This window comes from Oryx dammah, unplaced genomic scaffold (genome assembly GCF_014754425.2).
Source record: "Oryx dammah isolate SB20612 unplaced genomic scaffold, SCBI_Odam_1.1 HiC_scaffold_16, whole genome shotgun sequence".
Classification (NCBI taxonomy): domain Eukaryota; kingdom Metazoa; phylum Chordata; class Mammalia; order Artiodactyla; family Bovidae; genus Oryx; species Oryx dammah.
Window position 1 is genome coordinate 26,339,811 of NW_024070200.1, and position 20,710 is coordinate 26,360,520.

Here is a 20,710-nt window from a genome sequence, read left to right on the forward strand (position 1 = left end):
AATCCTAAAAGATAACATACAGCATGATTACTTTTTAATGAAGTTAAAAGCAACTAAAATTAAAAATATCCCTTCCTACCAGAGGAAAGCAAGTAAATAGAGAATGTGGGATTCAGGATCATGCTATCTTAGGTAAGGTAGCAGGGGATGGAACAGAGCTGGGAAAAACACAAGATGAGCTATATATTACCATCAAGATCCTATCTGTTGTTTGGAGTAGGAAATATTATTTATTATTTTTAAAATAATAATAACTGTATTCTTAGTTTGGGCTTCCCTAGTGGCTCAGATGGAAAAGTGTTATTATCATTTATTATTTAGTTTTTATTAATAACTATATTAACTATAATGTAATAATAACTATATTTTTTAAACAATAGCCAAATAAGTGAAAGTGGGGCATAAAAGTAGTTTAATGAATAGTGATACTGAAAACATAAAAATGCTCTAAAGAAAAATCATCTTTGAAGAAAAAAATAAAACAGCAAAAAGTATCTCTAGTACTTCTAAAAGAAAACTTCTATGATGATTTTCAGGCACTAAAGTACACATGGTAAATAATGAATTAGGTGTAGTGAATATTCCCTAGCAGCCAGAAAGTATTAGTGAATGACTGGAACTCCTAGAAACTGTTTAATGATTTGGAAGCTGAGAGACATATCTCTGTCTCTCTTAATCTCTTTTAAATTTGTTACTAGGACCTAGCTGAAAATGACATTGATGACTCTGTAAAAACCTAAAGCATAAAGCTAACGTCACTTGGCAGCATCAGTGAATCAATGCAGAACTGCTTATGCTTCCATTTATGATAATAGTGGATGTGAAAAAAAAAAAACGGCTTTCAGTTACCTATGTATGAGCCAAGTAGGTAGGTAGGCAGGTATATAAATAACTGTAATAACAAACTTCCTGTTACTATTTCCAATTATAATGTAACATCTTTGGTCTTATAATATTAAGAAATTTCATCCTTTATGAATGCATCTACAAAAAGTAGAAAGAATGATTTACACATATGAGCTCATAACTGTGTGAGATACATATTACCAGCATACCATTTCATAGATGAAGAAACTGAGGCACCAGGGATCATACAAGAAATATGACCAAGGTCATAAAACTAACTGGGGCCACTAACCAGTTCACTAAAGCTGCAATACAGGCATAACAGAAAGGAAATATGTTACACAATATCTAGCCTATTGATGACCAGGATGCTTTGCAAGGTACCTGTAAAGTTCAAATAACACAGAGAGAAATATCTGAAGACTCCATCTCCCTGAAATGGAGGGGGTTAGAGTTAAACAAGCGGAAGTCAAATAACAAATCTTTCGGATATTAGATGTTAGAGAGTGAAACCCATTTGCCTTGGCAAGAGACTTTTAACTTCGACTCAATGGCAGACAAGGAATTCAAGTAAAAAGCAATGTGTAGGTATGTGATACAGATGGTTTACTGAGAAATACAGTGCCCTTACCCTGGACGGGGGCCTCCTCTTGGGTTATGCAGGTGAGCAAGGGGAGCCTGCCTGTCTGGCAAGGGAAGGTGAGCTACATGTGACTACATTCTCTGATATGTAGACGGCTCAAAGAGGGCAGGGCAGAAGGTATGTGATGAAGAACCTGGTCCTAGAAGGCTTTGAGAAGACCCGCTTGCTAGTTGTCAAGAAGCTCTTTCCTCCTTGATTTCCCCCTTTCTCCTCTTTCAAACCTCTCAAGCCAGCAAATTCAGGTTTGCAACCCAAAAGCCTTAGGCTGACACCGGCCAGCGCCCAAATAATCACTGAATTTACGGGAGGGCTCAAGTAGTACAGGCTAGTGTGGCCGCTAAGAGCCAGCATTTGAATTTTAAGCTGCTTTTGAATAGATATTGTGTAAACCATGGGAACAAACAAGGGGAACACTTCGTGGACATACCACAAACATGCACACGGCTGTGTTGCTAAGGTTGACATTTTTCTATGGAGGAAAATGCCTCTAATGTAGGAACCTCTTTTACTTTATTTCTTCCTTCTGTAAGTAGCTAATTCTTTCATATGTAAAAATTATATTTCCTTTTGTTAGCATTAATACTCTTCAACTAAATCACATGCTTTTATCATATCAATTTATAGAAGTATTTTTAGCCACATTATTTATATAACATGTAGGTCTGCCTTTCAAAGTCCTTGGTAGTCTTGAGTGTCTGCTGGTCTGCTTTTAATTTATCAAAGCCCTCCTTCAATAGGCACTGCACAAAACCCACAAGCAGTAGAGATTTCCCCTACACAATGTGTATTTGATATGCTTAATGTTCATCTTTATAAACACACAGACGCTGGCATATAAGAAATGTGGAGGGTGTCTATAAATTCAAGGAAACATTTAAGTGCACAGTGATACATAGATACATGGGTATAATACTTTATGTACTTGATAAATATTTCATCCCTACCATAAAGAAAGCTTTTTATCAACTGTGATTGTTTTTTTATTACCTTAAAGTATTGCAGTTGTTTCTCAGCATTCATTGTTCCTTCCTTTTCTTGTCTCAGACAGGAATTGAAGATGAAAAGCTCTGTATCTCTCAGCCACCCTTTCAGTTCTTTGATCCTGACCTCCAGCTGCCTTACCAGGCTTCCGCTTTCAGGAGAGAGCAGGTCACGTGTACTCGACCCACTGTGGCCCGCCATTGTGTCCTGGATCTTCTCTCCTAGGGTTTTCTAATGCAGCAGATTAAGAATAAAAACACCAACAGAAAAAAGAAAAAACACTGATTAGCATAGGTACCAAATACACATCACAGTTTGGCTGGTGACAAGAGCCCACCTGGAAGGTGTCTGCTGCAGCCACCAGGTCACGACTGACATTCAGTTCAGATGAGCTCATTGTTCCATTAAGAACTTGATTCTCAAGCCATGGGTGTTGTTCTGACTACCACTAGAGGCTTAAGAAGACCTCATTCACTGATAATTTCCTCTAACAGAAAGGAGCTCTGACCCAAAAGTTCACCATGGTCACTGATAAAAATTCATTTGAATTCTCATGACAGGAGTTTACAGTGAAAATTCTCTGCCTAAAAATTTCAGGAGATAGAAGTTTGAGTTTAATCAATATGTTAAAGAGGCCAAGAGAAGATTGCACAAAAGAGAATGAAATTTCTTTTTTTGTTGTTTTGTGAAGTACAATTCCCCAAACCTTATGATTCAAGGCTGTTAAGAAGGGGCGGCACCTCCTTGGTGCTAGATTTTACCTGCCCTGGAAATCATTCAACCTTTCAATTCTTCCCACTTTGCATTTGTGGATGCTCGATTTTCTAAAATAAGTGTTAAAATGAGTCCCAATCCACTATGCTAGAACTCTGCTTAGATGAACCACTATGGCTTGGAGTATAGTCAGAGAAGGCTTTTTTGCTTTTTTTAATTTTGGTGAAAAACACTCTGTTTGGAGCATCAAAAGGAGTTAATCTATAAGGATGAATTAAACCTACAAATATCAGCTTTAAAACACAAATAAAATGAAGTCAACCAACATTCATCTGCTGTGTAGTGTTCTGTAAATATTATCTTTAGGAGATCGTAACAGAAAAAAGCCTTTCCTGGCAACACCCTTGTATTTTCATGGTGCAAATATTGATAATTTGAAGACCCTCAGTGGAATCCAGATTTAGCTATTGTTTTTATGCTGTAACAAAAGTAGCAGCAGGAGGTGAAATCAATGCCCTTGGAGGGTAGGGTCACAAAAAAGAATTTATTGCCACTTTTTTGTTCTGGAACAGTTTGCAATCATAAATTCTTCATAAACAGAATACTTCAGAGAATGGTCCGTCTTCATAAATATACGACAGAGGACATCAATTTCATTTAATTCACAATTTGTGTCAGCACAGCAGATGCCAATGCCTGCCTTGATAGGGTTGTTTAATATGCAATTGAGACAGAGTAATATGCAGCACAGGGGACAAAATTTCACAGATTAAACTGCACGCACCACTGACATTTCATTCGGATGTATTTCCATTCCACACTGTTCACCTTAGATGAAAGTAATATTAAAAACCATATCCCTCTATTTTACCATTGTTAGAAGTTAAAATCCTTGTCTTTAAATTTTTTTCATGCCAATTAAAATGTAATCATGCCAATTAAAGCAGTATGCCTGGTGGTGGTAGTGTGGCACAGGTTTTGTTAAAATTTTCCTTCCACCCTTCTCTCCCCAGAAATCATAACAACACTCAGCATATTGCATTCGAATGAAATTGTTGTCAAAATGGCAACCATTTTAAAGGTATTTGGCTCATAAAGGATAGTGAAACATTCTGGTTCTTTTTTTAATATTATCTTGATTTAAAGTTTTTGTTTAGGGAACTATATATATGACATACTTCAAACAATTTTCCAAAAAGATTATTATTAATAATTTATCAAGTTAGAAACAGATATGTGAAAATATAGCACAGACAAACCGTCACTTTATCTACTGAGCAAATAAAGTTGCTGCTCTCATCTATTTAGTAAACAGTCTTTAAAATGTCAGACACTAACCACATTCCTCCTGAATGGGATCAATGAATTCTATAGAATTTAGTAGGTTCGGATCTAAATCACCATATAATAAAATGAAAGCCATTAATAATAATTGAAAAGTAATGTAACAATAAGTCAGAATAAAAACTTTTAATGTTTTAAGTTACTTTGTACAACTGCAGAGTGTGGTGAATTTAGATGAGAAAGCAAGGATTTCTACTTGCAGTTTTTTAATCACCTAGATTAAGCATGGCATAAACTGAACATGGCATTCCTCCAAGTCATCAAGGTACATGGAGAGCTTTTTATTCAAAATATTTTTGGAGTATTATTCCTTTAAAAATTAAAAAAAAAAAAGTCAGGAAAGGGAAGGCATGCAAAATCATGCTCCATAACTGACACCACCCATATTTAGCTCTTAGAATTAATCATTTAAGTAATTGACAAATTTAGCTTACCCTTGATTTGAAGTGAAGGCAATTTAAGAGAGAAGTTGATGAAAAAATCGAGTCTAACCTCTCTCTCTCAGCTGTCTTCCAACAAAAGGACAGAACTGTCCCCTGCACAGTGCCATCCTGGTCTCTGGGTAACAGAATCTCTATATTGCCTTTTTGCCAGATTCTTGCATCTCAGTGCTTGGCTGAGACCCAGCCCATCATGGCGTGAAATGAATTACATGAAACTTTTTTTTTTTGGCCTTTGTTAAAAGTGAGCTGGAAATTGAGGCACAAAACAGAGGCCAGTGTAATTCTGCAATTCAGATTTGGGTCAGATTTGCATCTTTGTTTTGGTGGCTTTAGTGTGACTTGAAAGCTGTGGTGGCAACCCCACTTTTCATCTGAAGGCTACAGTAAATAGTTAAACAGTGATGTCTCCAACATGTACCTTTGGAATAAATTCTATTAACAGTCATTCAAGCATGACAGTCAGTGTATATCAGATACACTGTATTATAGTTGACTTGGTGCCTACCCATAATACATGGCATATTTTACTTACTTTTTTATGTATTAAAGAACCCAAATTATTAAAAATCTGAAAGGAGACAAGCTCAGAGTAAAAAAAAAAAAAATCAACAGAAGAGGAAAAGCAGTGTTTTTCCCCCATAATAGCATGAATAGCTTGTTCGAAATGTACGTAGTGAATTGAAAAAGAGAGATATTTGTGCCTCAAATTAGAAATCAGACAGATAGAATACTTCACTATACAAAAAATGTACACATAACCTACAAACAGTAATAAAAATGCAAATACCCCAAGCAGTTCCCATTTTTCATTAATTGAATCCACTTTTTCAAGGAGATCATTTGGTAGTAAAACGCCACCTTTCTTCAAAGCTTCAACCTTACTAAGCAGCTCCGTCTTTTTCAGGTCCCTGATGGACATTTCCACACTGTAACGCTAAAATGGGAAGAGAAAAAGGATTTTATTAGGGAAAGAGGTGTTCTTAGAAAATCTTTGAGCACAGAGTTAGTGAGGCTCACGGGTGTTAAAAGTTTTTGTTTCCAATAGAATTTATGGTGAAGCTAAACTAAGAACATTGAGTTGTTGAGAAAAATGCTGAAAATGGTTTTACATATATATATATATATATATATATATTTCACACACACAAACATCCGAGGTATTCTATTTAGTTGAATAAGCTTTATGTCTTTCTAAAGTTTGTATACATATTTGATCTTTATCTTGAAATATTCCAAATGAAAATACCTGGTCTAGGGGGATTTAATATTACAATTAGTCTTGGTCAATATTTGCTCTGGAGTATTGCCCATCAGTCCTTTCTGCCCTCTAAGGGACCAGTCTCAGAGTGGTAGAAATAAATTGATCTCTAAAAATTGTGTTTTTTTTTCCTTTTCCTATAAGTCCTCTGAATTCTTAATTCTTAATTTTTTTTTCATTTACTTTTTTACTTGTGTAGGCTTAGAGAAGAGGTATATATAGAGAGAGGAAAAAACCACCTCTTTAAGAATGGTTACAAATCTATGCTTCCTTATTGATTACTATAAAATGTCCCCAAACATCACAATCAATTACATAACTCTCATCCCCTGATATACATGGTTTTCTAACAAACTGTCAAGTGAGTGGCTCCTAAAAGATGTTTTGCAAGCGATAATGTAAGTGCTATTTAATGTGACAGTTACTATGGTGATTCTCTTCAAATAACGCCATCTTCATAGTTAGAAAGTCCTATATTATGGACAACTATAAATGACTGTGGATGTATTTTTAAAATGTGCACATAAAAACACTGCTGAACAGAAAAAAACTAGATTCTGGTTAAAGTATTAAACCTATTTTACCACTTTAGCACATTTCCAAATGTATACTGACAATCCCTAAACTTCTTTCTTCAAGGTGTGAAAGTTAGGTTACCAAGGTCCATTGTCCTAACTGAGCTAAAATGAGCACCTTATCAGATCTAGTAAGAAATGCTTTTGTCTGGCAAGGTAGGAAATCAGCAAGTTCAAAACATCCCCAAGCACCTGGGTGATTTTATTCACCTGAGAACATGATATTTCATAAGATCCCCAACTAAAATACAATTAGAAGCAGCTTAAAGGAAAAGAAGGTATAAAATCCTTGTTTTAGTTAATAGGCCCTCAGCATTTTCCTGCATATGTTTGCATACTTTTAGCTTCATATTTTAATCTTTCATTTACACTAAACATGCACATTTGTATTATGTAAACTTCTCCAAATGTTAGTCATTTGTGGATCACAGAACAAAATGTTTTAAATGAGGTGATTTAAAGCATTTCATAGTATTAATGAATGTTGATCAGGGAGTCAGAGTATCCAAAATTACATGAATATGTATAATGAAAAGAATCAAGGGTTGCTTTAGAGTTCGTTCAGAATTTGGCCTGTGAAACATGGGAGTTCTGAATTCATTTTCTAATGGCAGGCAATTACTTTGACCACATTACTCCAACAGTTATAAGACACACTGTCTGCTCAAGTCCTTTGGACTCAACACCCAACAAGTGTTCTGGAAACCTAATTGTTTATTTATCAGAGCAATGATTGGAGGAAAGGGCAATCTGCTTTATGCAATCCGATTCCCAACTAATGGTGATATTGCTGACAAAGGTTTACATAATTAATTTGGTAAGACTTCTTTGACATCATACTAGAGGAACAAGTATGTCAAGCAAGCAGAAGAATCCTATTCACAGCTTTCACTTAGGCCTCGTGCATTAATTGACAGAAGGCGTTCTCCACCTGGGCTACCCAGGAGAAGCCTCAACCAGTTATCACTTTCACTTGTAACATGCTCACCCTCTCTCTTTACCCCAACTTTGAACAGCAACTACACAGCAGATTAGTCATGAAAGGCAACAGCTTAGATGTATCCCACAAAAAACATAGTCTTGTAATAAGAAATATCTAAAAAGCGATTAATGTACTTTTAGATATAATAAATTAATTTTCTCTGAAATCTAGCACTGGTAGTCACTGTAACAGCTATTATAAAAAGTTACTACGTTAAAAAAAAAAAAAAACTTGTCTTCATGTACGCTCTTTGTCACCACATAACCTACTGTATAAACAGATTGACGAGAGAGAGGATTGATGGACTAATGCCTTCAAACTATAAACACTAAAAGAATCCAGCTAATTGTTAGATAAGTGTTGGTATAACAGAATGTCACATAATTTAAGGTGAAAATGTTTATTTTAATTTTTTAAGCACTCTAAAGGTTGAATCTGATACAATCTAAGGCCTCAAGCTGTATATGTCATCATGCCAGAGGGTTATATTTTTGTTGATGGGAGTATGTTTTTGCTTTTCTCCCTTCAACATTCTCACAATCAACTGCCAGCTCTATCTAGTTCTTGGTCATTCTATCAAGTAGGGCTACTTTAGTCTGTGGTGAGAAAATAATTTAATCTTCATATTCATTCTGTCCACAGCAGTAAGTGAGCAGAGGCTGCCCCTCTGTGTCCTGTAGTCTAGGGACGTTATGATACAGACTACTCTTCCAACAGTCAAAAATGAGATTAACAAAGTTAAAGTCAGATGGCTTTTCTTGAGTGCTAAGGTAAATAAGCATCCAGTATTTAATTTCCCCACAGCACCTGCTGTGGGCTTCTCTGTCTAGTCAAAAATAAAATATACTCTATTGAAAGGGCATATTTACATTATTAAGTGTATTTGCTTGGCCAATTCAATTTTGACTAATGAAGCCTCCTAATAGATCTGTGAATGACCTAAATTAAAGACACAGGCCACTCCTATCCTAAATGCCACTCTTGTGTGTGTATAGAGATATATAAAGAAAACTTTAAAACAGTTAAATATAACCACAAACACTAGCTTATTTTAAAAACTAAGAATTAAAGAAGTTTTTAGAAAATTCTTATTTAGTGCTTACTTTTTAAAAGCACAAATACTAAAACTGAATTATAAAATGAAGTTAGCCAAAACAGGATTTCTGAAGTAAATATAATTAGAAATGCATGAAGACTTGATTGAGACAACTTTTTTGACAGTTATGCTAAAGGCTTTTTTTCCCTCCTAAAACCTCCCCCCCCCCCTTTTTTTTTTTTTGTTAAAAATCACACCGAAAATTCTGCCCAAATGGAGACTGGAACAATGCCTTGAAACAGTGTTAATTGTCACCATGGAAACCAGAAGAATAAGCCATTTTGAAACTGGTATAGAAGGCACACATTGAGCAACTCAAGCATTTTTCTGCCTCCCTCAATGTTAAAGAACAAGATGCCTTGTCACTGTGAGGTCAGAGAAAGAAAGCATCATGAAAGGGATGTCGATGCTCACTGTCTAGTAAATAAAAAAATAAAAAATAAACTACATACAGCTAATGCTACAAGACTCTACCCAGTGAATCTTTTTGAAATAGAAAGATCATCAAAAGATGGCCAGGACTGGGGGATGGATTCCACCTAAGCAAAACTTCAGGGCTATATTATGTGAACCTTGCCCTCAAAGCTCCCTGGGAATTCTGCTGTTGTAATAAAACTTCAGAAGAGGAAAGAAAAAAGGCAGCATGATGGAATTCAAAATAATGCTCTAAAAGCACACAGAGAGATTAAGACATCCATTGTAAGACTTTTGTATGGTGCTTCTGTTGGTTATGCTGAAAAGAGACCAGACATTGCTGAGCGGAGAGTGAAGTTTTGGCTATGAGAAACACAAGAATTAAACCAAAGAATTTTCTTGATTATTAGAATAGGGCTGTCAGATTCTGCGTCTCCAGGGTTTGCGTATTTACATCTTATACCATATTTTAACTAGGCTTCATGTGATTTTATATGAGGAAGAGTAAAAGCAAGGATAAAATGATCTAGTTATTAGAATAACAGTATGATTATCTTTCCCAGTGCAAAGTAATACCATAAATACCTGCATATCCAGCATATATGCCTTTTCCATAAAGACATGACAAAGAAAATACACTGAGAAAAGAAAATATACTGTAGTCTATCAACAAGAAAGCTTATGCTAGGAACACACCAAAACACCAAACCACTGGCAAAATTATTTATGAAAATATGCAGTTTTGCACAAAAGTGCAGGGATGTGTCCATCTATGACTCCCATATTGTGTTTTCGGGCTAGTGTTTACTCTCCTCATGTGAGGCTTCATGGTGGCCCCTCAGCAAGTCCATGCCTAATGCCATTCAGTGGTGAACAAAGAGTCTTTTTATATGAAAGTCCAGGGTCCACAGCTCAGCTGTACATGCCGAGTGCAGGAATCTGCTAAAGGCCAGTGTCCCCTCTGCAGCAGTACTTACACTGCCCCCTTTTTCAGAACACCAGCATCCAGCATCTCAGGATGCATGTGATGTTTCACATGGAGTCACTATCACCAGCACTTAGCGAAGATCTTCAGAACTGAAGAGGAGAGTTCAAGCCCAAGACAAATAATGGTCTTTATTTCTTGCAAACTCCTTGTATTTTACCATTAGCAATTTATGGCGAATAATTGCACAGAGAAATTATAAAGGCTCCTACAATTGTCCTTGTAAATTAATAATAGGCTTTCTTGATTGGGATAAATCTGCTGCTGAGCCTTTGGAAAAATTAAAAAGTGCAATGTCATTTAAAATTGCCAGAACTCGCACAGCAAATTACATCTGAGGTTAAGAATTGAGTTTTCCCCCCTCTTCTAGCTTATTCCATTTGCATGATCTGGAAATCACATTACATTGGCCATGTATTGTTAATTGGACATAGATTGCATTATCTTTAATATAAATCAAACTACAAATATTAAAATGAATTGCAAATTCCCTAATAGAAGATCATAAAACAATCTTTTTTAAAGTATCTCCCATTAATAATTTAATTCCAATTATATCACTCAGAAAACTTAAGTAGGAAACCTGGCAACTTATTTCTCCAATCATTCCTTTTACATAACAAATACCTAAGCTTTTTCTAATAAATACTCAGAGCAAAATTCCCTTTGAGAGAACAAAAATAAAACCACCATAACTGAAAACTTTCCAGTGCTGATTTTAAGTAAAATACTGCATAAGAATACCAAGTCTGTCTCTCCTGTCCCTTCCCTAAGGATGAGAGAAAAAAGTCTCCTACAAAAAAGATTTACTAAGTTTAACAACTACTGTAAACATACTCTGAAATTATAAAATTTATTATTCTTCTATTTATTTCTTAAAAGGTTCTCTAGCCCCTTAGCTTTTTCTATAAACTTGATATCTTTCTGAAGCCTTTGCATGGCCTTTAATGAGTTTATATTAAATATTTAATACTGTTTAGGGCATATCCACTACTACCAAAAACAGTTATATTCCCAGCAGTCCCACTGTTTCAGGCAGAGGACTTGATTGATCCTCCTAGCCTGAATTGAGTAGAATGAAAAGAAGCAGTTGGAAAATAGCTGCAATCATTTAATGCAGATGACCTCTGACAGCCTCGCAGCTCTTCTATCTGAACAGAAATTTGCATGGGGTCTCTGTGCAGAGGAACAATGTAACCTAAATGGTAGACAATCTTTATTCTAATGAAGTGGGTGTCAAGGTCAATGTAAAACTGCAATGATAAATGGTGCACCACTAGGCAAGAGAAGTTGCATAGGCATTGTAGTGCTTTCACATTAATTGAAGACTGAAATGCACTGCGTGAAAAGCACAAGCCTCTCTTTTCACCATAATGTGTTAATGCGCCAATGCCAAAATGATTTCTTCAAGATGTTTGCCTGCTGACATGTATCTTATTGCAAAAATAACGTAAATATGAAATTATGACACAAAATGGACATTTTTAGAATTTAGCCTTTTCCCTGATTATAACTATAAAATTCTAAATATTAATAAAAGTCCCCAAACAACATCCTGACACCTAATGTAATTCCTTTGATCCCCCTTCCTTTTCTTTTTCTATTTAGACCTGTCTTTAATTAGCTTCAACCAGCAACCTTTTATGGTTCAACCAGAACCCGACGATGCGTACTTTCATACTGAACTAAGTTTAAAACAGGACTTAAGAGAGGAGAATCATTCAAATACATATTTCCCCCCTCTCACTTCTAAGTTTTCTGCTTGGTCTGCAGTTAAGATCTTCAGGTGTTGTCTGTCCTGAATAAAAATGTAATAAAAGCCCACAGTTCGCAAAAGAAAATAACTATTTTCTAGTGTGAGAACTAGAGAACTATAATCTGGTTGTTGGACATTGCCAAAATGATGATACAGCAATAATTACACCATTTCTTCAGTTGATCTAGCAATTTTGTGGCAGTCAATATTTTTCTTTATATGAAAATAAGGATAGTAGGCTGCTTTTAAGAAATTCTGATCTATTTAAGCCTGTGAAGGGGACATTGTTTGCTAATATACTCATTAGCAACCAAGCATTTTCAGTTCATCAATTAAACAGGAAATGGAGTTGCACCATTAGTCACAATTTGCTAAAATACTGATAAGAGCATATTGCTAACCATTTGAGAAACATTTCCAGGCTCAACCCGTAATTTGTTATAAACTGGATGCATTTTTATGGTTGACAGTTTTTTCTGATTCTGGTAGACCCTGTGAAATGTCAGCCACATTTCACAACGTTAAGCTTTTTGCTGCAAATAGATCTTAATAATGAAATTATAGTTATACTAGTTAAGAATGGTCTATAGGTCTTTCAGTCTGCCGTCTTGGTGAGTAGAAGGCTTCCGGTCTGATTTACTATAAAATAAATGATATTGCTAGTTTGTAAGTCTGATGTAAAAACAAACTGTCTCAAATAGAAATCAACATTCCTGAAAGGGTAATTCAGGGGGGAAAAAATCTTAACATGAAGGAGGATAGTGAAAAAGGAAAAAAGTTACTGATGAAACCGTTTAAAAAACTGTACAGCTTCATCTGTGTGTGATTTGTCAGGTCTGAAGCTTTGACGTGCCCAAGGGGCAGACCCCAGCGGGGAGTAGGCTGCCGAGCTAAATAGCTGTGAAAGAAGTCTTAATGTAGGATGGAATTCAAACTAACCTTGACATGACCTCGGGAAAAATATGCAAAAAGTAAAATGAATGCACTCTGCAAGATACATCCTAATTTTGTGGTGGAGCTGGTTAGTTTTACAAACATAACTGAGACTTTAAAAGAAAAATAGAGAGCTAGTAAAAGGGGAAAACTTTGGTATTTGGGCAAAAAAAAAAAAGATGTAAGCAGGCATGATGTGCTACGGTGAAGGCATGTGAACCATTTGGAAAGAATCCAAATAAAAACCCACACTGAACAATATTGTTGTCAGCCTGTCTATTCAGGAAAATTGTTTTTTTTAGGTTGAATATAAATGACACAAAGCCAAGATTACATCATTGCATTACAAAGTCTGTTGTGGCTTTTAGTTGAACAAGCCCCATGGATCTATTGGTTTAGGACAGTAATTCAGTAAGGAGGTTTTAATGTGTTATTTTTCCCCCAGTGTCAATAAAAAATAGAAGAATTTAAGAAAGAAAAATCATAAGTGCTCTCTAGTCACTTCCTTGGTTTTGATCTGTATTTATAAGCCAAACTCAAATATTAGTTGATGCACTGAGTCTTGATTTGACTTTATTATAAATTTTGCCTGTTTTGGAATGTTTGGCTTAAGGAGGAAGGCATTTTTTCTAGCTCCTCAGCTAAGAACTGGCTAACTCATTGGATATATGGAAATTTTAATTGAGTGTCAACTTGTGTAGAAATTCAATCCTATTACCTTCTCAATGTAATTTTGTAGCAATACCAGTTATTTACTACACTACTAACCAGATTTTAAACATAATTAAATTGCTAAGAACATACACCCCAAATCTAATGACTTAAATCCCTACAGCAAGGATGTGAATTCCTGGATCAAGTATATACGCTTCTATTAGATTTTTATAAGCATAAAGCGAGCAGGAGGATGCAATCATTTAGAAGTACAGAAGTACAAGGAATTTTGCTAAGAACCTGTTGAATGTTTATTTGTAAAGATCACTACTTAATGGATATGTCATGCCATGGGGTCATTTTTTGGTTAGTCTTATTTTTATTAGTGAACATATATAATAACATTTGAATATGGCATGTTGATTAGATTGCCAAATTATACTAATCTCATGGGTCAATAAAGAATAATAAATATTTTAGCTCTGATCATAAACTCAAGCAGCTACAGGTAGTAGTAAACTGGCTTCCTAGTGGAATGATTTCCCTGATGTAAATACTCCCATCATGGTAGATTCCAAGCTACCAATTGTTGCTACTGCTGGCAAGATTCATTAATATTTAACAATCAGCTCTCACAAGTCAGAACTAACCAGATCCAGCACCCCACTTCCTGGCTCTAATGTAAAGAATGTGAGTATAGATAAGTCATCTTCTATCTTTCATACTCTATTGCTAGGGTCACAGAAAAGAAGAACTATTTTCTATACTAAAAGAAAAGGCATAAATGTGATAATTACTAACATTCAGTTCCAGTCAAGGGGAAACAAAAGGAAGTGGTGTGGATTTTATGGAGGGTAGAAGAGCACAAGTTTCTCTACTCAATTCTGTTCCTATGTGAGATATGGCTTCAATATGGCTTCTGTATGGTCAGGTACTCATCTGAAGAGAAGACAGAATATACAGTTTTATATGAAAATTATCATTTTTATATGTTGAATTAAACTTTTTAACATTGTCCAGGCCAATCTATGTCTCTAGTTGGATCTGAATTTGCAAGCAAGTACTTCTAAATGTCTCTTTTAGATGAGATATTAGACCCAAAGGGAACATAACATGCTGGCATTGTAGATGAAATCTAAGAAAGAGACAGGGCAAGTATTAGTGAGACAGAATTAGTTAATAACCATCCCCTCCTCCCACCAAAAAAATAAAAATATAGAAAGTGCACAAAGAATGGAGGTGACTAGGCTTCAATTGTCTTTAGATTCAAGGAGTCAACAGACAGAGTGGAAGGAATGTAAAAAGAATGAAATATGATTTGAGGGGTCAAACACAGGGTCAAAAAAAAAAAAATGGTAGTAGATAGATCAGTTTAACTGTGCTTTTACTAGGCCCAAACCTGCAGTCCTTGTTCTCACTGGGTTCCATGTTCCAAGAGGGACCTAAGCAATGTATTAAATATCTAAAGAAGAGCACTTAAGGAAGTTCCGGAAAAGAAGCAACACTCCTCCAGGGAGCAAGCTGTTGAAGAAGCTGGAGATATTCGGCCGAGAGATAAATAACAGTTGAAGATGACAGAAGAAAGGGAAGAACATGTTAGCAAGTATGGAATAGTAAGAATACTAAACAGAAACCATTAGTTTCATCTGACCTCAGAGGTCAGGCCTGGAATCAAAGACGGAAGCACAAGAACTAAAGCTTGGGCGATAGTGAGTTCTCACTCACCCCAGTTATCAAGCAGAGACCAGAAGACTACCTGGTTGGGATATTTTATTGGATAATGAAGCATTGGTTGAGGATTGGCCTAGAAGAAAGTCTAAAATTCCTCTCTATTTTAGAAAGTTGAGCTTTGGGGGCCCACATTCTCCAGATCAGCCATAACGATCACATTATTATGTGTAGAAGTGCCAAGACTGAAAAACACCAAGTTAAGGAATAAGCTGTCACTTGCCAGAAAGAGACTCAGATATAAGATCCTCATGCAGAGAATCCCAGGAGAACAGTGGGGCAAAGATACAACTACATAAAACATAAGCTATATAATCTAAGCTCAAATATAGAGAACAAAAAGAAAAGGCAAAATTGGCTGAAAAATCCTCAAATGGTCTTCCTACTTTAGAGGCATATTTGGTGAATTCCTCAATTTAAGGAAACCTTTTGGATCCCCCCCCCTTTTTTTTTTTACAAATATTTTATAGGAATATTGAGTTGATAGGAAACTTCTACTATCCAATTTATGCAGTTAGGTCCGTATCTCAACAAGTCCTTCCTGTAGATTTTTTTAAAAAACACAAACTTCACAAATGCCACTCTCAAAAATTTCCTTCCATTGATATATATCAGAACTTTCTCTAACAGATATCTAAGAAATGTGTTATATACAACCTGTGCGGCCAGCGGCATGGGCATAATGGCAATTTCTCCTCCCTGCTATGAAACTTCATGGTTGTGCTGTATTATGTCGAAAATCTGCACATCTCAATGGGCTTTCCGTGCATTCCAACACACTTCAGTGACGGTGTGGATCATTGCCATAATACATCATGACTGTTCTAATTACGGTTTCATTATGATATACCCTATCAGGGCTGTCGTAATGTCATGTCAGCACATAGTAAGAATAGTTATGCAATTATGTAATATGTTAGAGTATGCAGTGTAAGATGGAAAAAAAAAAGACACGAAGAGCAGCAATTAATGTAATGAAACTCAGTTTTCTCCTTTAAAAAAGTTTCCAATTTAAAAGTACTTCCTTTGTTTCTCATCTCCCAACCTAAACAAACGCCTTCAGATACATCTGTTTTTGTTTAATTGGATACTGCTATATAGTTTAATGGACTTGTTTTTTAATAAAGCAAAATAAGAAGAGGGAAGTCCTTGACTTCAAGCTGTTCTCTGTATGTCACAAAAGAGTATGATTCACCTAATATACGCGACAAGAAGTCCAGTAAAAATTTAGGCACTGAGGTTTACTGTTATGCAAACTTCAATGTCACATTCTTCTATTTCTCTTCATCTCTTGTGTGGACATAGAATTTGTTGCCTTACCTCCTAAACCTCAACTGATCAGCTCTGTCTTAAAAAACAAACTATGATAATAAAATGAGATAAAATATTAATATCCATATTTACCTCTCTAAATAATGACCATATATTCACCTGCCTTTAGTTTGGTAGCCAAAATACAGCCAAATATCTACAAAAATAGAAATCTTGTCATTTGTCTTAGAAATTTGAAGAATGAACTCTCAAAGGACGAGGGCATGATTTTTTTGGTCAACCATGGAGTACCTTGAATATTTGAGGCCTTCAGAAAGCCCTGAGTCAATGAATAGTTTTTCAAACTAAGTGATACATGAACTGCTTTTTGTTGTTTTAATATACAATCATTGGAGAATTTATATATCAAAGCTATGCCATATCTTTAAAGCTGAATTACAGGCCTGTTCAATGCATTCATAATAGAAATGCTGACGAAGCCTAAACCATGGATGTGTACGGTTGTGCAGCAGCAGTCATTTCAAATATAGATATATTTTTAGCATTAGGAGCGACCAAGTTTGTTTAAATATGGACTTTTTTTTTTTTTTACAATTGCAAGTAATGTTAATAGCACACTGTAAATGTTAAGGCTAAGTGTGCAATGTCAAAATAGATTGAATCTCTCTGAAAATTGGAAATTCAGGCTTTTCAAACGTAATCCAGATGTTTGGCTTTTATTCAGATTTCAAGAAAGAGGGAACTAATATGATATAAAATTCATACATGCATATTTCATTAGTGCCTTTTGTATCGCTGAATTAAACATTCTGAAACGTGCTTTTCCCAAATCACATAGAGTCTTAAACCAAAGCAGTTGCCAAGATGTTGCTCACCTCAAAAATAATGCCAAATTAATTTCATAAGGAAGAAACTATATATTTCTTATGTTAACTCTGCAGATAATGTTTCTCCAAAAAGAATATCTTGCTTTCTCTTTGAAGAAGATAAGAAAAATGAGAAGTGGAACACTATAGCCATCATAGTGTATGTATCAAAAAGATATTACTGCCAAATATGGTGACTTTGGAAATCTGGGAAAATCAATGGCCTAAATGAAGGCTGAAAACATTGTCCCCCATGTTGTCATCATCAAAAGCAATCTTTTCAAGTTTAGTGCAAACAGGCATTCCCTAGGACAGCACTGAGAAGCATGTACAGAACTCACCATGCAGGTGTTAAGCCAGAGCCAATCAAAGTATTTCCAGGGTTGTCTGTGCCAAAAACACAATGGAAGTGCCATCCTAAGTTTATGTATTCATGTTATGACTTTTCTTTGGTAGAGTGTTTTTAATCTTTCAAAGGGTTTCAACATCTATAATTGTACTAGCCCCTTAATGCCATGGGATTCTTCTTGGTGACTGCCTGAGTGCGTGTATAATAAAATATTTGATCTCTTAGGCCAGTTTTTGAGAGTACTTTAGGTGTCTTCACATCAGATGAAGATGAATGTTGTATCAGAACTAGAATAAAAGTTCCTGCAATGGAATATATAAAGTCAAGGACCATGTTTTGTTGACCCTTCATCTACTATAACTCTTATCATTATGGCTTAGATACAGAAGATAGCTGGAAAATATTTAGTCATTTGAGTTTCTCCTACATGACCAGGTGAGCCTGTATCCAAGCCGTCGAAATATATGCCAGATATAAGTATACAGTACACAACGAGCAGCATGTGATTGCCTTATTTCTCTTCAAACTTTATGCTCAATAAAAAACAAACAAACAAACTTCTTTAGTTAAAGCATCCTATACAGAAATATTCTCAAATTTTAGAGAGAACGAAGTTAACTATTTCCCATGGCCAGGAATGGTTAATGTAAGAAAAGCTTCTATAAAATGTATCAAAGAAAAGAGGAAGGTGACAGCAGCTCTTTAAATATTTAAGGACAACTTTTATGAGTTCAGTGTTTTCTCACAGCAATAATATTTGATCAGAATGCGAGAGGCTGGGTCCAATTTCTAGTTCCAACACTAGTGTGCAACAGAATTAAAAACCTTCCTGTTCTAACCTCTTTTTTGTTTCTTTGAGATGCATGTTCATATTTACCAGAGAGAGTTTTTAAGAAAATAAACTTTAAAGATTTTAGGCTTTAAGCTTTAAGTGCCGTGTCTTGCTTCAGCCTCAAAAAACTTGACTGTCATTTCGATGGATTGTTCTCTTTTTTTGTTCTCCTACGGCAAGCCCAAGGGGAAAGTTAGTCACATCACTTCTGTCTTATGGATTAAAAATTGATACGTAGAAGTTAAGTGATATGCCCAAGGTCAGTAAGATCATGCTAAAACCCAGAAACAGAATTTTCAGAAAGAAAATTTTCATCTTAGTTTGCTAGGCTATTCCGTTATCCTTGAAAATGCATCTTTAGATATCAGTGCAGAAGTCTGAGGAAATTGGTAGGTCCTGGGTATTACATTACAGTATAATATAAATAAAGTCAAGAATGCCATTCAAAGTGACTTTAGAGTAGTCAAAACAGTGTTAAGAACCCCACTCTATGGCTTCCACAGCCAGATTCATTTTGGTATAGGCTCATCTTCTGAACCTTCATGCATCTTTAAGAGCATGAGGTTGAGGTTAAAAGGGCAGAGAGTTTTCACCATTAGTCATATCTGTGATCCAGAAGTTCTCAGGCACAGGTAAAAATTCATTAGTGTAAGCTAAGACTACAGGCTTCCCTCATAGCTCAGTTAGTATAGAATCTGCCTGCAATGCAGGAGACCAAGGTTCAATTCCTGGGTTGGGAAGATCCCCTGGAGAAGGAAATGGCAACCCACTCCAGTATTATTGCTGGAGCATCCTATGGACAGAGGAGCCTGACAGGCTACAGTCCATGGGGTCACAAGAGTTGGACATGACTTAGAAACATTAGGACAAGACTAATGTCCTAAGCAATATCTTAGGACAAGACTATAAAGAGCAAACTTTGGTTGTGACAACTGCTTTATAAGCATTTTTTCCAGTTATGTAAGGGACTCTACCATAAGCCTTCAAATAAGTTCACTAGAATAGCTGCATCAACGAGAAACACACTGTGAGTGTTGTGTATGTGTTCAATCACATAAGTGATCAAAGTATGGAAGAGGATGGAGAGAAGATCTAGAAGCCAAAATAAAGGAAATGCATAGATGGATGGAAAGAAAGTAATGAGTTAAGTAGGGAAAATTACAAAGGTTTAAACAGATGGGGGAAACAGTAACTAGTCTACAGAGCTGCTGCTGCTGCTAAGTCACTGCAGTCGTGTCTGACTCCATGTGACCCCACAGACGGCAGCCCACCAGGCTCCTCCAAACCTGGGATTCTCCAGGCAAGAACACTGGAGTGGGCTGCCATTTCCTTCTCCAAGTCTACAGAGAACAAACCATAAAAACTATGTAAAATAAAAGTACCTCAGAAGAGGAAGGAAATCACTGCTAGAGAAAAGATCTTCAGTAAATGACTTCCTGGAAATAATCAGATGAAAGAATATGATAATGATGGCTTAAAAAATTGTGTAAGGGCTGCAAAAATTCACTAAGAGGAGAAGAGAAGAAAAAGAGGTAAGAGTACCAGGATGTGGCCATTTAGTACAGCCTACAGTCACAAAAAGAAAAGGATTTAACTTTTCAAGAATAAATGGTAGTTACTAAAATTTGTGATTTTGAGGATTCTCCCTAAGCACCATCAAAAGGGAACCCCTTCACTGGGCACCATCTTCGCTGAGCCTGTTACTTCTCTGTTTGCTATACTGGTGGCTTGTTACCTGGTTCAAGAGATGCCATTTCATATTTTCATGTAAAATCTCTGCTGTTTAAAAACAGAGACAATAATATATTCACCACTTATCCACCACAAAGACATTTTAAGTTAAGTGGGTCATGTTTCTACAAAATTTCAAATCTCTGTGGACAATGCGTCCTTTTTTTTTTTTTTTAATAAGTCTCTACTTTTAATATATGTGACTTTTGTAATGAGATTTTTTTTGGTCTGTTTCCCACTTGTAAATAAGCATGCAAATTCCTCATTCATTTTTATTATGTCTTAGAAATAAGGTATTGTAACTACTG

At 35.7% G+C, this 20,710-nt stretch overlaps 1 protein-coding gene across 2 annotated transcripts in view; it reads right to left on the reverse strand.

Moving 5' to 3' along the window:
* AKAP6 (A-kinase anchoring protein 6) overlaps positions 1-20,710 on the reverse strand; it is a 389,020-nt gene that overhangs the window by 79,218 nt on the left and 289,092 nt on the right. For both annotated transcript variants that reach the window (XM_040257143.1, XM_040257142.1), the window contains exons 10-11: positions 5,759-5,905; positions 2,477-2,701 (exon numbers count right to left, since the gene is read on the reverse strand). In XM_040257143.1, the coding sequence (XP_040113077.1) occupies positions 2,477-2,701; positions 5,759-5,905 (372 nt within the window). The remainder of the gene's footprint in view (positions 1-2,476; positions 2,702-5,758; positions 5,906-20,710) is intronic.